The following is a 23,191-nucleotide window of genomic DNA, read 5'->3' as shown; positions in this document are numbered from 1 at the left end:
CCGGGTGTCCACGTACAATTTTCTGAACCGTTTTTTCAGAGCGTGAGTGGTCATAACGTATTTGCAATTCTGCTTCCAGAGACTCGGGAGGCCTTCATACAACAATTCTCCTCACTGGAGGTGTCCACGGGCGCACTGGAGCTCCAGCTGCGCCGTTTGGTAACCACCTTTAACTGCAGCGTTAGCACCAAAGAAGAAGAAAAGAAGTTTGGAAGCATGTGTCAGATTTTATCTGAGATGGCGCTGGTTGTCGGCGAGTCTCAAGCGGAATTGGAGCAGGCCACAAAAGATCTGGATACTTTGGTACACTGAAATTTGTGGTAGATTTTTGTTTAAACTGAAAATGATGGTAGAAAATTAGGGCTGTCAAATGATCAAAATTTTTAATCGAGTTAATCACACCTTAAAAATTAATTAATCGTTATTAATCGCAATTCAAACCATCTCTAAAATATGCCATATTTTTCTGTAAATTATTGTTGGAATGGAAAGATAAGACACAAGACGGACATAAACATTCAACATACTGTACATAAGTACTGTATTTGTTTATTATAAGAATGAATCCACAAGATTGCATTAACATTTTTAACATTCTTTTTTTGTTAAAGGGATCCATGGATAGAAAGACTTGTAGTTCTTAAAAGATAATTTGAGTACAAGTTATAGTAATTTTATATTAAAAACCCCTCTTATTTTTGTTTTAATAAAATTTGTACAATTTTCAATCACAAAATAAACTAATAGCTCGCCATTGTTGACGTCGCCGAGCGGGACGTTACATGGGCTCCCTGGCGTTCTTCCACAGTGTCTTTAACTACATTAGGTACTGATTGAAATACACCACAAGGTGTCAATGGAGAGTTTTAAATTAATTAGAGTACAGCTGAAACGAATACTCGAGTAACTCGAGTAACTCGAGTAACTCTGATCCGAGTAATTTTATTCACTTCGAGTAATCATTTATTTTGACAGCTCTAAGCATCACGTTTTGCTCGGACTACTTTTAATGCGGGACAACGCGCTGATGTCACGTGCGGAGAAGAAGAAGGGGAAAAAAGAAAAAAAAAACTTACTGCAGCCAACAGCCGCTACAAACGACGCCGACGTTGCTAAATACTAGCCCGCACGATGCTACATTGGTTGCAAGTAGCGTTTGATGCGTCTCATAGAGATCGCATGTATGTTGAACTAAATGCGAAATGACAGACTCGGCCGCATCTGGGCAGCGTTAGTAAGTAGAGCGCTAAGCGCTAATAAAGAGCGCTAAGCGCTAATAAATAAGATTAACGCTACTGTCACTACTAGCTCACGTAACGTTAGCCCTGCGGAGGGCTAGGTTTCTATTAATAATGACCACTGTCGATCCGTGGCTAACATGTCTTACATACAGGCTTTAACATAACATAGCATTGTGGAGTGATGAGGGTGTAAAATAAAAACTTAATAATGCTAACTATCAATTTTAGCTCAGTAGTCATTGCTGGATAAAACACCAAGTAGCACTGGTCCCTAATGTGCTCCAATACAACCTGTATCATTCATTTATTTTGAACACTGCAAAAACTCAAAATCCTATCAGGATTTACAGTTTAGACTAACTTAAAACTTAACTAGAACTTAAAAATGGCTTGACACAAATAGAAATTTAATTGAAACACGTGGGAAAAAATCTTAACTTTTAAGTGATGTGTGTTATCAAGCGTAACGGCATTTTTAGGTAAGATATATATAATTTTTTTTTTTTTTTAATAAGATCTAAAAGTTTTGTGAGTGAAAGCAGTGAATTAGTCTTTTTTTTTTTTTTTGTTAATTCTAGTTACATCTCAGATGCAATTGTTGGCTGTTTTCAACAATATACATCGAAAACAAAGACATTAATTGACTGAAAATGGTTCAAGAGTTGATGAAATGTCTTGTTTTCTCATGTATATTTATAATTGCTCTTCACCTCAAAATATATTTGTTTTATCCAATTACTCGATTAATCGATAGAATTTTCAGTCAATTACTCGATTACTAAAATATTCGATAGCTGCAGCCCTAAATTAGAGATCTAGCCAAGGCAAAGTCTGAGTAAGTCTTATGTGTATTTTGCATAGCTATTTTGATTGGGAATGCCAGTTCTCTTTGCATTGAGCGCTTTTCTTTTTGTGAACATTATTGTTTGAGAGATGGGAATATTATTTTTGTTGTGCTTTCACTAAATGATATCGTAGCGACTTAACTGTTCCGCCCAAATGCATGATGGGAAGTTGGGCAACCATGACTGTCAGTGGTGGCTGCAAATGGTATACAGTATGTTTTGCGTTGTGTTCAATTAACTGTGTTAAGAAAAAGATCGTCTCCTGTGAAAGATTTGAATATTACATAGCTTGAGTGTCGAAGGCTGGAAAAGACGAGAAAAAAAAAACGAGCCGACCTAAGTAGGGTTGTTCCGATCATGTTTTTTTGCTCCCGATCCGATCCCCATCGTTTTAGTTTGAGTATCTGCCGATCCCGATATTTCCCGATCCGATTGCTTTTTTTTTTGCTCCCGATTCAATTCCAATCATTCCCGATAATTTTTCCCGATCATATACATTTTGGCAATGCATTAAGAAAAAGATGAATAAAATTCGGACGAATATATACATTCAACATACAGTACATAAGTACTGTATTTGTTTATTATGACAATATATCCTCAAGATGGCATTTACATTATTAACATTCTTTCTGTGAGAGGGATACACGGATAAAAAGACTTGTAATTCTTAGAGGGATAAATGTGATTTTGTATATTGTGACTAAATATTGCCATCTAGTGTATTTGTTGAGCTTTCAGTAAATGATACTGTAGCCATTTAACTTCTGCCCAAATGCATGATGGGAAGTGCAACCATGACTGTGCGTCGTGGTACCAATTTATATAGCTTCTCTGCGTTGGGAAATAATATAGGGTGTTTAAGAAAAAGATCAAATACTACCTTTCTTCCCCACATTGCTTCCCACGATTATTCTAATCGTTGGGAGAGGGATTGTAAGGCCATATTTAAAAAAAGGCTCCAAAGGCTGCCAAAATTCAATCTACTCATTGTACGCTGCCTTTTAGCTCTATATACTGTATGGGTAAAACGGAGCCATTATAGATTGGACGCGACAATGCGTGAGTGGGTCGTGCAGCGCATGCGTTAATTGCTTTAAGTATTGTAACGTGATAAATGTAAAAAATATTAATTCTCGCCCCTACCTTAAGCTTAAACTAAAGACTCTGGAAGAGTGTAACACATTATGTCTGTAACGTTAAATACAATTAGAAAACGAATAACTGACAGACTACATGCAATTTTTTTAACTCAACCCCAACGACTAATTAAACCCCCACTATCGCGATGATTAAGCCTAATGCAAAAAATTCTGAACTTCAGGATAGGTTTTAGGGTTAACAGCATATTAGCGCCAATGTAAAATCTAGAGGAAGTGACCCAGAAATGCCCAAAAATCAACAGTAAATGATCATAAATGTACTGGACGTGACCCTGGAATGCCCAAAAAGGTGAAGGAATCGACCCAAAATCAATAGGAAGTGACCTGTAAGTGAACAAAAATGAACTCATTACTCACTATTGACACCAGTTCATTAAAACTGGGAAGACTGGTGGTGAATGCTCATCTTTCAATGCCATTGATCAAGCTAGACGTCCGATCCATTTTGACTGGGAGGGCCTCCAAGAAAATGGCCCAAAATTAATAGGAAGTGACCAAAATTCTACATGCAATTTCTCCTGATAGTTCCTGTTTTTAGAGCCGCTCTGGTTTGTCTATCGTCTTCAATGGCAGCCAATGAGTTCACATGTCAACATGAAATGACTTCTCTACTATGAACAAACTCCTAAAAGGTATCAAAAAGAGACAAAAAGAGAGTCTGTCATTTTTGTTTGAAACCCAATATTTTTTTTCGCTAGATAATACCTTTTGAGGTCGAGTCAGGACCAAACCAGTGGAAGACGATGGTTAACGAATCTCAAGTTCTTAACAAAAGGTAAGTAAATCAGCTCCATAACTAAACTATGCTTTCTTGGAAACCTTGTCAGGTTTCCATCTTTACGCTTTCTGTCCAAACAAGACCAGGAAAAACTTATCATTGCATTCGTATTTAGTAGATTGGATTACTGCAATGGCATATTTACTGGTCTCAACAAAAAATCAGTCAGGAAGCTTCAGCTAAGCAAGAATGCTGCTCCTAGAGTCCTTTCAATTACAAGGAAACTAGACCATATTACACCGTTTGTGAAATAATTACACTGGCTTCCTGTGCGTTGAACAATAGACTTGAAAAATCTTACTGCTTATTGCTAGTCTCCAAAAAACGTTATGGCCTTGGACCAAAATACACGCTTGAGTTGTCGTTATGGCCTTGGACCAAAATACACGCTTGATTTGTTTGACTCATACGAAGAATCTTGTCTGGAAGTGGTCTGCTATGTGTTGTAAGAACTAAAACCAAGCAGGGTGAGGCAGTATGATCCTCGCAACTGGAACAAGTGACCTGAAGGTCTGCAGTGTACTTAAACAATAAGCTCCTTTAAAGATGCTATGAGACATGACAGCAAGTGACTTTAAAATGAAAGCAGAGCATTTTTTGGTCACAAATCCATCCAAAAAGTGACCTAAAAAGGCTTAGGACACTTTCACATTAGACCAACAGGACCAGGGTCCTAAATCCTTTGAGAGCTACCTCGCAACAACACTTGCAGAAAAATTGTTGAAAAGGTTCAGCAGTCACACTGCGCCAACCGAACTATGACGGAAAAAAACAAGTGAAAAACGGAGCCTCTGGTGCAGGCATTTCTTTTCTTAATACTGTAACAACGACGAGGAAGTGGCCAGCTTCGTCAGGTTTTAATCCTTTATTTTAGAACTTGTGCAACACAGCTACTGCCCGCCGTTGACGATGCCAACTTCGCCAAGTTGCCAACAACAACAGAACATCGAAAGTTAAAGTATCCTACATAGCCCCTAAAGCAGGGGTGGGCAAACTATTCCACAAAGGGCCGCTGTGGGTTTTTCCTGCAACCCATCAAGAGGACACCTTTTCACCAATCTGGTGTGTTATAAGTGCAATCAGGTGATTGCAGTCAGGTGCTTCTTGTTTCCATTGAAACCTCATTGGTTAAAAAGTCTGTGCTGGATCAGTTGGAACCAAGACCAGGACTCACTGTGGCCCTCGAGGACCGGTTTGCCCACTAAAGTCAGTATGCATCTCGCCTAATGCAACATTCCCATATGCTTGTTAAAGTTAACAAACATGACCATGAATGGAGGTGGTTTGCAAAGAAACTGCTGATAGTTTCTTTTATGACCACAGAAAATCCCAGATCCAGACTGTCTAATTTCTATATGTGTCAATGTATAACTGCCCATGCAGCAAGGTTTATGACCTATTTTGCAAGAATTGCAAGAGAAGGACTAACCACCAAATGTTCGACACACCTCCAAGCCTGTATATAAAGGACACTGAACACTTTGTTTGTGTGCATTTTTGTCCATGCTGCTTGTCTGTAACTAAATGCACACAGAAATGTCTGAAATTAAAACTGCGTAGTATTGATCTCTTGCCTCCAGTCTTTATTAACAATCTATTCCAGCCGTCTCACCTGAATTGAAAACGAACACGCGGAGGACCTGAAAGACCGACTCCAACACCGCCCCTGCCCTAAAGGAATATCCACAGAAATTAAATATATTTAAGCAATTTGCACCAGATAGTTTCTGGTGCGGACCAGAAATAATCTGGTCTATCCATCCATCCATCTTCAAGCACTTATCCGAAGTCGGGTAGGCGCACTATAAACGATCTGGTCCATCCATCCATCTTCAACCGCTTATCAGAAGTCGGGTAGGCGCACTAGAAACAATCTGGTAAACGTGAGTGTTATATAGCATTGAAGCTAGGGTGACCAAATGTCCTCTTTTGCCCGGACTAGTCCTACTTTCACGTAGTATCCTCGTTGTCCGTGCGGGTTTTATAAATTCATAAAAATGTCCGGTTTTTATGATTTTTCACGGGACCAATTTGAAGAGAATTCCTCCGGCCGCTGGGTGGCAGCGCCTGCATGCGATGACTTGGCTCCTAGTAGTAGAGAGGGAAGAAGAAGTTCTTCTTGTTTTTGTTGGCAGTTTACCCCTATCATTAGGCATTACCGCCATCTACTGGGCTGACGATTTGGCCACAACGCCTGTCCAGTTAAATTTTTTACGATAAATACGTCTATAATGGCAATTGTTGACTTCTGGCAACTGTTGACTTCTGTCGAAGCTTTGACTGTAAAATCCCGTTTGGTGTCGCATCGTTGTGCTGCCGATTATTGTAAACCTTTATAGCAAAGTTTGATTTTTGCCTCAGCTAGCTATCAGTAAGCTAAACCACACTAGGCATTATGGGAAACGTAGTTTTGAACTGCTACGTTTGGAAACATGCTGGTTGAATAATTTCGGTTATTGTTTGTTTGCAATCTAGAACATTGAATAAGAATATCCATTGAATGGGAATAACAATTTGTCAAGGGCAATTGTCGTGATTGTAATTTATAAGCCTACTGTATGTATGTGTATTGACTGGACTACTTTTCCATGGGTCTGCATTGTACTATACTATATTTATATATACAGTGGTACCTCTACATACGATCACTTCGACACACGATCTTTTCGACATCCGACGTAAAATTTGAGCCCCCATTTGTTTCTACATCCGACGAGTTGCTCGAAATACGACAACATGACAGCACTGCAAACGAACGCACGGTGGATTTTCTTGTGTGAGAAATCAACAGTTTTCAAAAAAAAGTTGATACAGTTGGAGAAACAAGGAAAAAAGTGATGCTTACCTTTGAAATGAAGATGCAAGTTATAGAAAAATATGAGCTTGGGGTGCGCGTCCCTGAACTGGCTCAACAATACAGCTCCGTGGTCCTCTTCCGACCACCGTTCGCCACTATTTATAAGTTAAGGTGACAATTATCATTGTGGTAACATTGCCAAGGAAATCGCCAGCTTCGTCACGTTTTTATCATTTATTTAAGAACTTATCCAACACAAAACGCCCATTGTCTTAAGCAGTTGACTGCTCTCAAGAAAACGAAAGTATTATCTCTACCGCACCGACCTATCTCACTGAGACGTCAGCTTCGCAGTGCGTTCAGGGACAGTAAAAAGTGTCCGCCATATTAGAATCCGATTCGTTACATTATTTACAGGAATAATTATTAATTATTCTTCTTATTATTATATTATTCTGAATTATTTATTTATAACTTATTTGTTTTTCTATGTTTAATTGCCATTTGTAACAGTGCCAGCAGTATTTATTAAGAATTTAGTATATGTTTTTAGGCTTTGGAACGAATTAATGGAATTATAATGTATTCCTATGGGAAAATCCTGCTCGACATACGACCATTTCGACTTACAAACAAGGTCCTGGAACGAATTAAATTCGTATGTAGAGGTACCACTGTATATGTATTATTTTTTTGTCATTATTTTATTTTTTCAAACTGCATTTTTCCATCCAGAGTGAAGGGGCACACTTTAAATATATTAAAGTGATATGGGCATCTTTGAGTGAACTTCGAGTAAAATTCAAGTTTCTTGAGGCCGGGCTGAGTGTCCTCTTTTTTGGAAATCAAAATATGGTCACCCTAATTTAAGCTAGCGGACTATTGTTATGCAAGTTAGCCAATTGTTGTAAATATTAGCATTATATACTGTAGCATTTAAGCTAGCGGAATTTTGCTATGCAAGTTAGCCAATTGTTGTAAACGTTAGCATTATATAGCATTTAAGCTAGCGGACTTTTGCTATGCAAGTTAGCCAGTTGCAACAATGCAACTGTCTGGTGCGTACCAGATTGTTTCTGGTGCACACCAGATTGTTCCTACCGCTCACCAGAAACTATATGCTAAACATTAGCATTATATAGCATAAGATAGCGGACTTTTGCTATGGAAGTTAGCCAATTGCAAGTTACATCACACCAGATTGTTTCTGGTACGCACCAGATTGCTTGAATTTATTTTATTTCTGTCGGTGTCCCTTTAGGGGCTCCGTAGTATCCCGTCACACTCTTCCGCACTCTCACACAGTGCTTTCAGGAACAGCAAGCAAAACACAATCACCACATTAGAACCCGATTCTGTGCATCAAATGCAACTGCTTAGCGCAGCACAACAACATTTGGCCATGGTTAATAGTCTGTTTTCTTACCATTGGGGATTTTGAGTAGCGTGCGCGCTTTATTCCGCTTCCAAGGATGCACTGCGTCTAGCATCTCAACTGGCTGGCAGCTGTGACGCTGTACGTAAAGTAGCAAAGGCGCACCCTGCTTCGGTTGCATTCACAAGCGAAACAGGGTGCGTTTAAAGTGGACCGAGACCCACGATTTTCAAGCGGACCAGAGTTCGTTTGTTTGATCCGAACTAGAGTTCAGATGTGCATTCACATTTACAAAACGAAGCGGACTATCTGAGAAAAAGAACTCTGGCCCGTTTGAAATGGACCCAACAGTGCTACTGTGAAAGTGTCCTTAATCATGAAATTGGATCTTTTTTCTCAGTTGCTTTGGCACCGCCCACTAAAAAACTCCAGACAGAAGATGATGTCACACCCAGAATGAGCTGCAGATTTTTGCTAGCATGCTATCCATAGGTGTGCTATTCTCTTGTTGCCGTGTGACCGTTCTGTCATTCTGTCAACATGTACTATCTAGCGCAGCACTAGGAAGCTAGCCATGATCATCAATTGTGGTTGTGATGTCACAACCAGAACTGCTGAAAAAAGTGGGCGTTCCCTGATTTATTGTTTTGGGTGGAAAGACTATGAAATTGGGGAAAAAACTGCCAGATTTGAGTGCCAAATTCGATTACTATGTATATGTAAAATTATATCAGTGCAGTCATTTTCACTTTTCGACATGCTCACCATTTCATAGCACATTAAGGTTAAAAACGCTATTTTTTAGTACAAAGTATTCACAAATGCCCCTATCGTTCAAATTCCAAGTTATATGGCTTTTGCTAGTCATCTATTTTATATTTATGTTCCTATTTCTATTTCTTCACTGTGTCTTGCTGATTTTCATGTAAATTGCCTTGTTTTAAATTGTGCTCTACAAATACATTTGCTTATTGTATTGGCATTTCGTAGCCACGGAGATGCCGCAGATTACATCGAGGCCGTGGCCGAAAGGGCGCTCGCCGCTTCAAAGCGCAACTTTGCCTCGCTGATGGAGCTCCTACAGGACAACTCCACTGACGAGTATGTTGTGGACCTGACGCAACGGTAAGCAGAGATGCACTTAAAAATGCAACATCTAAATAGTGCTTAGTTGAAGAACTGAAATGCGTAACAGGATGACGCTGATGCGGCAGAAGAGGCAAAACCTGACCACTTTGGTGAACGAAAGTGTTGCCGATGACGAGGCCCCAAAAAATAACGGTGACAGGCTGCGCGTCGTTCTCGCCGATGTCACGTCGCAGCTCAATCGCAGGGCTGGCGGCGACGAGCTCACCATGGTAAGTCCGCCAAGCACCAAAAAGACGAGGCAAGTCTGGCAGTTTTTTTTTTTACCAGTCCTGTTCAGCTGCTTAGACACGGAGAGTAAAAATCTGTGTGTCCTTATGGTCTGAACAGTTTTAATGTATCACATGGGAGTTTGATATACTCCCATTGTGGGTGTTCATTATGTTTGATTTATTAGGAGAAAGCAGGAAACAGAAAGAGGTTTAGGTTGGACAGAAAGAAAACAGACAAGAGGAGAAAAAAAAAACAAAATACATTTTTTAACACCTATGCTACCTATGAACATAATGTTGCTATTATTGTCCAATTATATTTACCTGTGGAGGCCATGTGGGGGGCCTGGTAACCGAGAAGAAAGAGGAGGGAAGGTAAGTCGAAAGGAAACATGATTAGGCAATGTGGGGAACCCAGGACCATGAAAATCACCTGTAAGTGTGGATATGTTGACATCCCATTCTATGCTACCTGATCACTAATCGTGGCACCTACAATCTCATCTACCTGAGTGTGCCTAATTGCACCTCATCATGTGTGATAGTCCTGCAGAAAAAGTTGAAATGCTGTGCGGTGGCTGCCAGGGGGGCACGGCAACGCCCCCGCCAAACTAGGGGGAACGAGTGCGACACCCCCCCGCCAATCTAGGGGGAGCGAGTGCGACACACCCATAACCCATCAGCTCTGGCACAGAGGCCACTGTCCTCCCCAGGGCTGTGCCCTGGACCATTTGTGCCACCAACAACCAGTCCTCAGGGAAAGGACGAGGAGATGTGCCACTGTCCCCCACACCTGCCCCCACCACCACCACAAACCCCCGTCTGACGTGGCACACCGCGGGACCCCCACGTCCCACTAGGCCCGAAGAAGGAGAGGATACCCACCCGAAGATGGTGACACGCTGCTGCCCTGCCGGCACCCAGTTGGTGGTCTGCGCCGGGGCCCAAGGAGGACACCTGGGTAGAAAGGGGACAGGAAGGCAGAAGCAGGAGAACGCCGAAAGACTGCCGTTGGGGCGGAGCAAGACCAGGCCCCCGAACCCCCTCCCATACCCACCCAACCCCCCCCCGAAAACTGTGGGACCCACCTACCGCCCTATTACTGTGGCTGCCATGTCCCCGACTGGCAGCCACTACACAGCGCTGTGATAAGCAAGTGTGTGGGAGGTAGTGCAGCGAGAGAGCCCAGCTGAGAGGGCAGAGGGACTGCCACGTTAAACTTCTGACCAGCCGCACATCTCACCACGCCCTCATCGTAGATCCACTGTGGAGTATAATGTATTTGGTGCATTAAAAGAGGTCCTGGAATGGCGGGCCGGCGGCAGGCGGGCAATTGTCACATCAAGGAGGAGCTAGCCCGGGACTCAAAAGCCCTGAATGAGTGTGTAGGTGCCCAAAGTGAAACATATTTACAAAGCGAGGTGAAGAGTGCATGAGTTTAAAGGGATCCACGGATAATTTTTTTTTTTAGTTTTTAAAATTATTATGAGTTAAAATCATTTGATATTGAAACCCCTCTTGATGTTTTCTTTTTTATACAATATGTAAAAATAGTTTAGCTAGTAGGTCGCCATTGTTGTTGACGTTGCTGGGCGGTGATGTCACATGGTTACGCTGCCGGGCTTCCAGAGTATGACTCTAGCAACATAAACATGTCATCTGTTCAACCCTTTCAATCTGAACCCGAGAGGAACATTAATGAGCATGACAGCACTGTCGATATTTCACAAAACGAGCAGCAAAAGCTAAATGAACAGGAAAGACAGGATAAGACGAGACGAGAGTAAGAAAAAAAACAGTGTTCAGCCAAAATATGCTACACCGGCGAAACATCTACAAGAGGCGAATTTGACATACAAAGTACTACCGTGCGCTTTCAACTTTTGTTTAGATGCATACAGACAGAACATACTAAAGCTGCCTTAAGAAAGTACTTAAACATATTAATATCAAATAAGGGTGGTTTAGATATGCTACATGACTAATGTGGTCAACAAATCAACAATCTGCTTCAAAGCTACCACAAGAAAACACAATCCTTAAAAGTATGAGAGGGAAACACATGCAAAAAGTATTTTGAGGCAATGAAAATGTAATAAAAGACTCAATAAAAAAACAAATAGTAAGTATTTGCCGCTTTTAACCGATGATCGCATGTGCTGGACGTCTCGCCGCGTAGAAGGAATTTAAGTAGCCTGGTAGTATTCGACAATCTACGTCATCACCCCGAGCGTCCATTGTGCACGTAAAACATGGCGCCTTCCGAAGGTCAGAACATGTACTAAATGTTATAGATTTTTAAATCGATGGCAATATTTTTATGTGTTTCAATTGTGAACAATTGTGGCATATTAGAGCCTACAAGTCCGAGGTTCCCTTTAAAAGGGTGGCTCCCGCGGCCCGGGCCCCACCCGCCAGAACAGCCGGCCCCAGGGCAAGATGAGAACCAAGGCCCCGAACACCGTGGCAGTTTTCTTGTTGCTGTTTCTGAGGTTGTATTTCTGTTTTAGCGTGGCAACTCCTTGTTAAAAAAGAGCAAAGAACTGGATGAAAGCATTAGATCCAAAGACGACCTCATCGGCAAGATCACCGGCGACACTCGGTCCCTGGTAGAGGTCATCGGCAACAAGCAAGAAGTTCTGAACGGCGTTACGGAGGTGATCATCTTGTTGTATACCGGTGTGATAATATATCGAAACGCCGATATATCGCTATACTTTGTATCGCAAAAAGCTATCGATATACAACATTTTTCACCAGAGTAGTGTCTATGTTAACTAATTGGCGATTGGATTGGATTGGATTGGATTGGATTGGATTGCATTGCATTCACGGGCTGATTGTTGTTGTTTTCTTTTTCTCTCTCTAGCTGCAAGCCCGTGCTCGATGGACTAAACTGGTCTCCTTGGCTTCGGTGGTGGCGGGAAAAGCCGCAGAGTCGGAAGAAATCAGCTTGGACCGTGACTTACAAAGTGAGCTTGACTCATTTTCGGCGATTAAAAAAAATGACTTGAACATTGAACAGACTCAACGGCATCGTCCACTGCACTGGTAGTCCCGGTCGTTCTGCTCGGTCGTCCAACGCCTGGCATCCCGGGCGTCCTCCCGGTTGTTCTGCTTGGTCGTCCGCCGCCTAGCATCGTGGACGTCCATTCGGTCGTCTTCCCCCGGTGCCCCGGCCATGCGGCTCGGCCGTTCGTTCCGTTGAATCGGGTTGCGGATCTTACCAAATAGGCTACTGCCCTCCAGTGGCCAGTTTTGTTGCTTTAAAATGGATTTTCCGCCTTGTAATTTGGAGCTAATTTGAATCAGAACCCAGAGATGTCTCTTGTGAAAATAAATATAAAAGACGTATAAATACGTCTTTGGGACTCTGAAACAATTAAAAATAGAACGTATTTATACGTTTCTGGGAGCAAATGAGTTAAACAAACTAAAACACTTTTAGTAGGGTTGTTCCGATCATGTTTTTTTGCTCCCGATCGTGTTGGAGTATCTGCCGATCCTGATATTTCCCGATGCAATTGCTTTTGTTTTGCTCCCGATTCAATTCCAATCATTCCCGATAATTTTTCCCGATCATATACATTTTGGCAATGCATTAAGAAAAAAATGAATAAAACTCGGACGAATATATACATTCAACATACAATACATAAGTACTGTATTTGTTTATTATGACGATAAATCCTCAAGATGGCATTTACATTATTAACATTCTTTCTGTGAGAGGGATCCACGGATAGAAAGACTTGTGACTATGTATATTGTGACTAAATATTGCCATCTAGTATATTTGTTGAGCTTTCAGTAAATGATACTGTAGCCATGCCCAAATGCATGATGGGAAGTGGAACCATGACTGCGCATAGTGCTACCAATGGATATATCTTCTCTGCGTTGGGAAATAACATTAGGTGTTAAGAAAAAGATCAATTGCTACCTTGCTTCCCCACATTGCTTCCCATTATATTTCTAATCGTAGGGAGAGGGATTGTAAGGCTTTAGCCAATTAAAAAAAGGCTCCAAAGGCTGCCAAAATTCACTCTACTCATTTTACGCTGCCTTTATCTCTCTATATAGGTAAAACTGTGTCATTACAGATTGAGCGTGACAATGCGTGAGTGGGTCGTGCAGTGCATGCATTAATTGCGTTAAATATTTTAACATGATACATTTTTTAAAAAATTAATTACCGCCATTATCGGGATAAATTTGATAACCCTACCTTAAGCCTAAACTAAAGACTGGATGAGTGTAACATATTATGTCTGTAACGTTAAATACAATTAGAAAACGATTTAATTAAAAAATATATATATATTTGAAAAAAGGCATGGCCGATATTTTTTTGCCGATTCCGATACTTTGATAATGACATGATCAAAGTCATCTGTTCAACCGGCATCCCAATCAATCGGGACATCTCTAACTTTTAGACTTTTTGGATGTTTTTTTTTTGTTTTTTTTTAACAGGTGAATTCCGATTTATTCGAGTTACGTCGCCACTGTAGGAACAGAACCTGTTCGTAACCCGGGGACTACCTGTATGTCATTTATGTAAAATATATGTAATCTGCAGACATGGCGCGCGAGTGGCCTCGTCTGCAGGCCCAGACGAGGGCCGCCTTAAAGAAGAAGAAGCCCCTGGAAGACAAAGTTCTGGCCGGCGTCACCAACCTGGCGTCGGAGATCCGAGAAATGTTGCGGCCCGCGCGGGAAAATTCCCGTCTGGCCAAGAATGCCTCGCGAGAAGCGGAACAGACCGCTGGCACAGTGGCTGAGGTACACACATGACATAATTTATGTTTTTCTTAACATGGCATAAGAGTTAATTTGTTATTAATGTTTTTCTTAACATGGCATAAAAGTTAATTTGTTATCCTAGGAGTCGAAATTGGTGCTGACGCAGGCCAAGCACACGAAGACGGCTTGCGCTCACCTTAGCTCGCACGTAGACTCCGCCTTGCAAAGTCTGGCTGCACAGACGGCGATGGCCCAGAACGCAAAATCTCACACCGTCGCCGCGGAGGTTTAGTATCGTACATGGCTCGGCCGCCTACGTATCAGAGCACACGTATTCATCTGTGCTTCCCTACTCTAGCCGGGCCCGCCACTGGCCGAAGTAAAGAAGGACGTGGAGGCGGCCAAGCAGCAGTTGGAGGCCTACTCGCTCACCTTAACTGAGCTCATCAGCAAAATTGGTAATGTGTATTGTGTACTCTTAAAATGAAAAACTACAAATTGCAGAAAAATATGGTGAAGATGGCAGAAATGCATCTTGGACCTAGGATAACCTTTAATATGTTTTTTTTATATATATACAGGGAAGTTTAAGAATACTACTTGTACGAAAGTTTTTGTCTAAATCGCATCATCTATGCATAATAAAATTCAGGACGCTTAGGGGTACAAAAGCTGTCAACAGTTTTTGCCAAAAACGTATGGTTCGGGAAACTGCCATTTCATTTCTTATAGACAAAATTTCCCATTGCTTTCCAATGGTCATATACGCCATTCATTTCAATGGCACAAAAACCTCCATTCACTCCTATTGATTTCCAACCCAAGTGACCCGATATCAACAGGAAGTGACCCCGAAGGGCCTCCAAATCAACAGGAAGTGACCCAATATGAACAGGAAGTGAGCACAAAATGATCCCAAATCAACAGGAAGTGACCCAAACCGACAGGATGTGATGCGATATCAACAGGACGTGACCCAATTTGAACAGGAAGTGAACCCAAAATGCTCCCTAATCAACAGGAAGTCATGCGATATCAACAGGACATGACCCCAAAATGCTCCATAATCAACAAAAAGTGACCCAATATCAATAGGAAGTGACTCCAAAGTCCCCCGAAATCAGCAGGAAGTGACGTGATATCAACAGGAAATGACCACAAAATCACCCTAGATCAATAAGAATTGATTACAACAGGAAGTGAGCCCGATATTACCCCAGATGAATATGAAGTGACCCAATACCAACTGGAAATGATCCAAACTGCTTACAAGTCAACAGGAAGTGACCCGATATCAACAGGAAGTGAACCCAAAATGCCCCCAAATCTACAGGAAGTGACCCAATATAAACAGGAAGTGAGCACGAAATGACCCCAGATCAATAAGAAGTGAACTGATAACAATAGGAAGTTAGCCAAAAGGCCGCAAATCAACAGGAATTGATCCCATATCAACAGTAAATGACCCAATATCAACAGGAAGTTACCCAATATCAACAGGAAGTGACGCAATATCAATAGAAAATGACCACGAAATGACCCTAGATCAATATGAAGTGATAACAACAGGAAGTGAACCCAATATTAACCCAGATGAATATGAAGTGACCCGATACCAACTGGAAATGATCCAAGCTGCTCGCATATCAACAGGAAGTGTTCCCAAAATGCCCCCAAATCTACAGGAAGTGACTCAATATGAACAGGAAGTGAGCACGAAATGACCACAGATCAATAAGAAGTGAACTGATAACAACAGGAAGTTAGCCAAACTGCCACCAAATAAACAGGAATTGATCCCATATCAACAGGAAGTTACCCAATATCAACATGAAGTGACGCAATATATAATAGGAAGTGACCACGAAATGATCCTAAATCAATAAGAAGTGGCCCGGTAACAACAGGAAAGTGAACCCAATATTACCCCAAATGAATATGAAGTGTCCTGATACCAACTGGAAGTGATCCAAACTGCTCCCAAATCAACAAGAAGTGACCCGATATCAACGGGAAGTGACCCCAAAATGCCCCCAATTCTACAGGAAGTGACCCAATATGAACAGGAAGTGAGCACGAAATGACCCCAGATCAATAACAAATGAACTGATAACAACAGGAAGTGAGCCAAACTGCCCCCAAATCAACAGGAATTGATCCGATCCGGTTCCCAATATGAACAGGAAGTGAACCAATATCAACAGGACTCTGAAGTGCCCTCAAATCCACTGGAAGTGACGCAATAGCAACAGGAAGTGACCACGAAATGTTTCCAAATCCACAGAAAGTTAACAACAAATTTAAGTGAGAGGAGCTGACCCCAAATCAACAGGAAGTGAACCGATATCAACAGGAAGTGACCCAAAATCAACGGGAAGTGACCTAATATGAACAGAAAGTGAACCCCAAATGCTCAATAATCAATAGGAAGTGACCCCGAAATGCCCCCAAATCAACAGGAAGTGACCCGATAACAGGAAGTGACCTTAAATGACCCCAGATCAATAAGGCTACGTTCATACTACAGGTCTTAATGCACGAATCCGATTTTTTCGTGTTTTTCCGACTCGAGTGAGGCATTAACTTGACGGTCTGAACGTGACAAGCCGCATAGAACTGGACCATTTCAAATCCGATCTGGGTCACTTTTGTATGTGGTTCAAATCCGATCTGGGCCACATTTTTCCAGACTGTCGCGGCAGTCTGTACTGTCCACTTTCCCAAATCGGATTTCATGCAGCAATTATGTCATCAAATAGTGAGAGAGACGCTACGGTAGCGGTGCAGCTGTGCGTTATTAGCGCCTAGCTTGCAGTGAACACGGCTTTTGGGGAAGGGCTGGGCTTGACAACAGTCATAAAAAATATAAGCCTGGGAATGCTCAGTTTTCTCTCTGCTCCAAGTGAGCAATATTTCAACATTGCCTACACGGCCGATAGTCGGGGCAAACTGCCTGTATGTGTGTGTGGCATGCACAGACGGTGCGTGCATGCTATCGATCCATTTAAACTTTGAATATAAGCCTAAACGGGGATTATTTGTGTCCTCCTTTTGAAAAGCGAAATATGATATCCCCGGATGACGTGTGTCATTTGTTTTGATGCTTCTGCGCATGCGGGTCTTCTTGCTCAGCGCGTGTCGGACTGCAAATTGGTGCGCATCCGTAATACTTGAACGGTCTCAATGGACAGTCTGAACGGGCACGCCAAAAAAACTGATATGACAAAAAATCGGATTTGTGCATTAAGACCTGTAGTATGTACGTAGCCTAAGTGACCTGATAACAACAGTAATTTAACCTGAAATGACCCCAGATCACCAGGAAGTGACCCCAAAATTCCCCCCAAATCCACAGGAAGTGGCCTGATATGAACAGGAAGTGACACGATATTTTAATATTCCAACTTTTCATTAAAAAATATGCAATTTTGCAATATGCAAAAAATATAACATTTTAGAGGGAAAAATATGCACTTTTTTTCCCTCTCTTAAACGGAACGACGGACAGAAAGACGTGCAGTTCTTAAAAGATAACTGTAAGTTTGAGTTATAATCATTTCATATTCAAACCCCTCTTAATGTTTTCGAAACACAACTGAAAAGAAATTGTGGCTAGCTTGACCACGGAATTAGAAAACACGGCTCACTTCATACAGCAAGCAGACAACAATAACATAGTTACATAACATAGTTGCGTAAAAAGGTTTATTGAACACACAAAAAACAAGCAATCGCAAAAAGGGAGACACAAAAAGGATCCATGACAGCAGGTCAGGATCAATTTTTAAAAAATAATAATAATAAAAAACGAGGGGAAACCGCTGTGAGAGGCTTACAAATGAAAAAAAACAAGGCAATGATGCAACTAGCAACGAAGGGATAAAGGGATAAACAAATTTTCAAATGGCAGCAAGTCAATATCTCGGCAAGCCGCCTAGGATCGGTTTAAAGACACTGATGATGAGCTGGAATTGGATTCAGGTACAACGGGAACTCATCCCACATCTCTGTAACGAAACAATCTGACCAGCAGCAGAATGTGATAAAATCATGCGAGTCATCATACTAGCTTCGCATGCTAGCTAGCACAGCTATTCTCCATGGTGCCCTCCGTAGGTCAAAACATGTACTAAATATTATAGATTTTTAAATCAATGGCAATAATACGTGTGTTTCTTATAACATAGTAAAAGAGAACAATTGTGGCTTATTAGAGCATACAAGTCTTTAAGTCTGAGGTTCCCTTTAAATTGTAATATTACCCTTTTTATTTTCATGAAAGTTATTATTTTTATCGAAAGTATACATATACTTTGAGCCTGGACACATTCCCACCGATTCTTTTTCCCCTCCCAGACGCCAACGTACCTCTGGAGCGTTTCCACAACGTCCTGAACGAGACGGCGCGTCGTCTGACTATGCTGCGTGGCAGCGTGGAGAGCCCCCTGCTGGGCGCCAAGATCGGAAGCCTGCGCTCGGCGGCTGAGGGCCAGCGGGGCCGCCTGGCCCTCCTGGAGCGTGACGTTCAGGAAATATCGCAGGAGAGGGATAGTCTCAGGGACATTGCCCAACACTTGCCGCCCTCCTGCTTGGAAGCAGGCGGGAAGGAGCGCAGCTAACTGCTTGAATTGGAAGAGAAAAAGAAACAAGCGCTTAACTCGTTGGCTTTATCGATAGAAGTCCAATCCATTTCAACTGGGAGGGTCTGTGGAAAAGCAATGACCGTGATGGATTAGTGTGACTGTGCAACTGCGAAGAACCTCTCAGAGGTCCAGCTGATTTGATAAAATCATTTGCACTCCGCCCAACTGAAAAAGATTGGAAGTCTGTCGCTGTCATTAGCACTGAAACGTTCATTTCTAAACTTCAATGGGACTAACACACTTGGTTAATGCCTAGGCCACACCCCTTAAAAGCATGCATTCAACACATGGATACAACCGTGTGTACAGTAATTACACAAGTCTTTGCATTTCTTTATATTTTATGTTTTTGTACAATACAGTCCCCTTTTCTTTATTAAAAAACTTTTTAAAAAATGTTTTTTTTTTTTATTTCTTTGTCAGGGCTGATTAATTAATTGTGGAATTATAGACAAGTTTCCTGAGCGAAACATAGGCTGCGCTATCTTGGATAATTTCTGCTCTGAACCTCCAGTTTAGACAGAACAACATGAAGCAAGCAGTGTGTTGATAAGGTTAAAACTTCAAAATCAAACCATAGGAACCGACGGAATCTGCAGAAATGGATTCAGCACGACGTAGATAAGACTCCTAAACTTTCTGTGCTGTGCGTGAACTCCTGGAAGCGCCTATGTATATGGTTGGACGTGGAATGTTTTGAACAGAGTCCAGCTTCAAAGCGCCAGTGTGCATCTACCTCGCCATACACCTTAAATCGAAACCAGCTGCAGGCAATAAGTTAAGAAGAAAAGAGGGAGAGAGAGACAGAAGAACCACAACAACAAGAAATACATTGAACGCCTACACTAACTTTGAATAGGTTGGTGCTATCGTCAACTAGCTGTATTTCCAGTTGACACCATGTGGGGGACCTGTTAACCAGGGAAGGGGAGGAGGAGATTCTAGAACAGGGGTGGGCAATTAATTCCACAAAGGGCCGCAGTGGGTGCGGGTTTTTGTTGCAACCCATTAAGAGGAAACCTTTTCACCAATCTGCTGTTTTACAAGTGCAATCAGTCGATTGCAGTCAGGTGCTTCTCATTTCTGCTGAAACCGCATTGGTTAAACTATCTGTGCTGGGTCAGTTGGAACAAAGACCAGGACCCACTGCGGCCCTCGAGGACCGGTTTGCCCACCCCTGGTCTAGAAGATAAGTGATTAGAAGAGGTGGAGTGTACACAAATCAGCCCTGTGATCTCAAACCCAGTAATCGTGTGAATCCCTTGTGAGTGTGAGCCCGTTGGCAACCCACCATACGCCGGCCCATCGCAAATCCCGGCACCGAGGTTCTCCACCCAAGCGCGCCCAATCTCGAATCCCATCAAACATGCGATAGCAACGCAGACAAGCGAAGACGCCGCACGGGCGCCACCCCAGGGCCACGCCCCCGAGCCCCAGCCAATAGAAGGAAATCTTGTATAGGTTAGGAACTTGCCAGGAGAGGACACTGTGGAATTATTGTCATCTGTAAGTTATAAGCAGAGGTGGGTAGTAACGCGTTACCGTAACTGTTGCATTTACTTGAGTAACTATTTGAGAAAAATGCACGTCTTGAAGTAGTTTTACCACGCCATACCTTGTACTTTCACTGGAGTAGATTTGTGAGGAAAAAACAGTACTCTTACTCCGCTACTTTGGGCTTGTTAGATTTGAAGCTAGGTTTATGTACACCTAGCTTGGCTAAAAAGAAAAAAAACTTGCAACTTGATGGTGATAAATGTTGCTGGCTGGCGTCGGCTAGATATCTTGTGTCCCGGCTCGAAGGACCAGGAAAATGCTAGATTTGAAGCTAGGTTTATGTACTCCTAGCTTGGCTAAAAAGAACACGCAGGAAGTCGATGTAGCTTTTGTGAAGGTTGGTTGCTGCTCCCCCAAGGCGGCTGTGAAGCAACCTTCTTTATTCAGGGGCAAACAATAGGATGGGAGGGGTCAGGAAAGCAACATAGAACATTGAATAGAATACATAGACTACATGGGGGCCACATGGCCCAGAACAAAGAAAATGCTAACTAGACAGAGGTTATCCTATCTGGTAACTAACTATAAGGAAAGCATAAATATTAACTGTATGCACAACAATTCCAACAGGGCTACACTAGAGTTGTTAGTTTTCCTCTTTCTACATGGTGACTTTACTTTTGCCAGAGATGCCAACAGTCTTATGCTGCATTTGAGGAAGGTGGGAAGTCGGACTTATACCACTCAGATGGTACCAACTGCGACCTCAAAGTGTCCCGAACGTATGTAAACAGCAAAGACGGCTGATCGCGACTTGTTTTTTATTTTGGCCATAGAGAGCAGCATTACGTATCTTCACGCAAAGTCAGTAAAAATCTTATTGTGTTACATGAAGTTGTGTTGAATAAATTAAGAATAAATAGATACAGATAAATATAGTTTTATTATGGTGTAATTTATATTTTACCATTGGCGGTCTGCTTTTCGACAGTCAATGCCATTTTGTCGCGTGCCGTCAGATTGAAGCAATTCTTAAAGTCGGGGTACTTTTATTTCTACTTTAGGGACTATTACTTTCCAGTTCCAGTGGCGTTCCGATGATATTTTTCCTGGTCAGAGGCTGGAAAACGAATGCTGCATCAGTTTCACCAAATCACATCGCAACAATAACCACATCAATCCATTATAACAATCAGAGGTAACAATGTTTTTTTTCTCCACTAGAGGACACTCATACTCTTTGGACGGGTGATTTTTCATAGTGTTGTTCTGGTCTGAATTTGATGATTTTTGTCACATCTTTCTGGCCTAATGTAGTCATGTCATACAGTGGGGCAAAGAAGTATTTAGTCAACCACTAATTGTGCAAGTTCTCCCACTTGAAAATATTAGAGAGGCCTGTAATTGTCAACATGGGTAAACCTCAACCATGAGAGACAGAATGTGGAGAGAAAAAAACAGAAAATCACATTGTTTGATTTTTAAAGAATTTATTTGCAAATCATGGTGGAAAATAAGTATTTGGTCTATACCAAAAGTTCATCTCAATACTTTATTATGTACCCTTTGTTGGCAATAACGGAGGCCAAACGTTTTCTGTAACTCTTCACAAGCTTTTCACACACTGTTGCTGGTATTTTGGCCCATTCCTCCATGCAGATCTCCTCTAGACCAGTGATGTTGTGGGGCTGTCGTTGGGCAACACAGACTTTCAACTCCCTCCACAGATTTTTATATGGGGTTGAGATCTGGAGACTGGCGAGGCCACTCCAGGACCTTGAAATGCTTCTTACGAAGCCACTCTTTTGTTGCCCTGGCTGTGTGTTTGGGAGACCCAGCCACGTCTCATCTTCAATGCCCTTGCTGATAGAAGGAGATTTTCACTCAAAATGTCTCGATAAATGGCCCCAATCATTCTTCCCTTTACACAGATCAGTCGTCCTGGTCCCTTTGCAGAAAAACAGCCCCAAAGCATGATGTTTCCACCCCCATGCTTCACAGTGGGTATAGTGTTCTTCGGATGCAACTCAGTATTCTTTCTCCTCCAAACATGACAACCTGTTTCTCTACCAAAAAAGTTCTATTTTGGTTTCATCTGACCATAACACATTCTCCCAGTCCTCTTCTGGATCATCCAAATGCTCTCTAGCGAACCGCAGACGGGCCTGGGCGTGTACTTTCTTCAGCAGGGGGACACGTCTGGCAGTGCAGGATTTGAGTCCCTGGCGGCACATTGTGTTACTGTTAGTAGCTTTTGTTACTGTGGTCCCAGCTCTCTGTAGGTCATTCACAAGGTCCCCCAGTGTGGTTCTGGGATTTTTGCTTACAGTTCTTGTAATCATTTTGACGCCACGGGGTGAGATCTTGCATGGAGCCCCAGATCGAGGAAGATTATCAGTGGTCTTGTATGTCTTCCATTTTCTAATAAATGCTCCCACAGTTGATTTCTTTACACCAAGTGTTTTACCTATTGCAGATTCAGTCTTCCCAGCCTGGTGCAGGTCTACAATTTTGTCTCTGGTGTCCTTCGACAGCTCTTTGGTCTTGGCCATAGTGGAGTTTGGAGTGTGACTGACTGAGCTTGTGGACAGATGTCTTTTATACCGAAAATGAGTTAAAACAGGTGCCATTAATACAGGTAACGAGTGGAGCCTCGTTAGACCTCGTTAGAAGAAGTTAGACCTCTTTGACAGCCAGAAATCTTGCTTGTATGTAACTGACCAAATGCTTACTTTCCACTCTAATTTG

General features: G+C 42.1%; 1 protein-coding gene across 2 annotated transcripts in view; it reads left to right on the top strand.

Moving 5' to 3' along the window:
- The window catches only part of lamc3 (laminin, gamma 3), a 252,084-nt gene extending 232,714 nt beyond the window's left edge, over positions 1–19,370 (top strand). For both annotated transcript variants that reach the window (XM_057818403.1, XM_057818404.1), the window contains exons 21-30: positions 80–303; positions 3,948–4,024; positions 9,190–9,324; positions 9,395–9,557; positions 12,068–12,214; positions 12,427–12,529; positions 14,140–14,342; positions 14,446–14,589; positions 14,662–14,761; positions 18,660–19,370. In XM_057818403.1, coding sequence (XP_057674386.1) covers positions 80–303; positions 3,948–4,024; positions 9,190–9,324; positions 9,395–9,557; positions 12,068–12,214; positions 12,427–12,529; positions 14,140–14,342; positions 14,446–14,589; positions 14,662–14,761; positions 18,660–18,922 — 1,559 coding nt within the window. In that variant the 3' untranslated portion in view covers positions 18,923–19,370. The remainder of the gene's footprint in view (positions 1–79; positions 304–3,947; positions 4,025–9,189; positions 9,325–9,394; positions 9,558–12,067; positions 12,215–12,426; positions 12,530–14,139; positions 14,343–14,445; positions 14,590–14,661; positions 14,762–18,659) is intronic.
- Positions 19,371–23,191: the final 3,821 nt, after the last annotated feature.

Source organism: Corythoichthys intestinalis, chromosome 17 (assembly GCF_030265065.1).
Source record: "Corythoichthys intestinalis isolate RoL2023-P3 chromosome 17, ASM3026506v1, whole genome shotgun sequence".
NCBI classification, from domain to species: domain Eukaryota; kingdom Metazoa; phylum Chordata; class Actinopteri; order Syngnathiformes; family Syngnathidae; genus Corythoichthys; species Corythoichthys intestinalis.
This window is presented reverse-complemented; position numbering and strand designations above follow the sequence as displayed.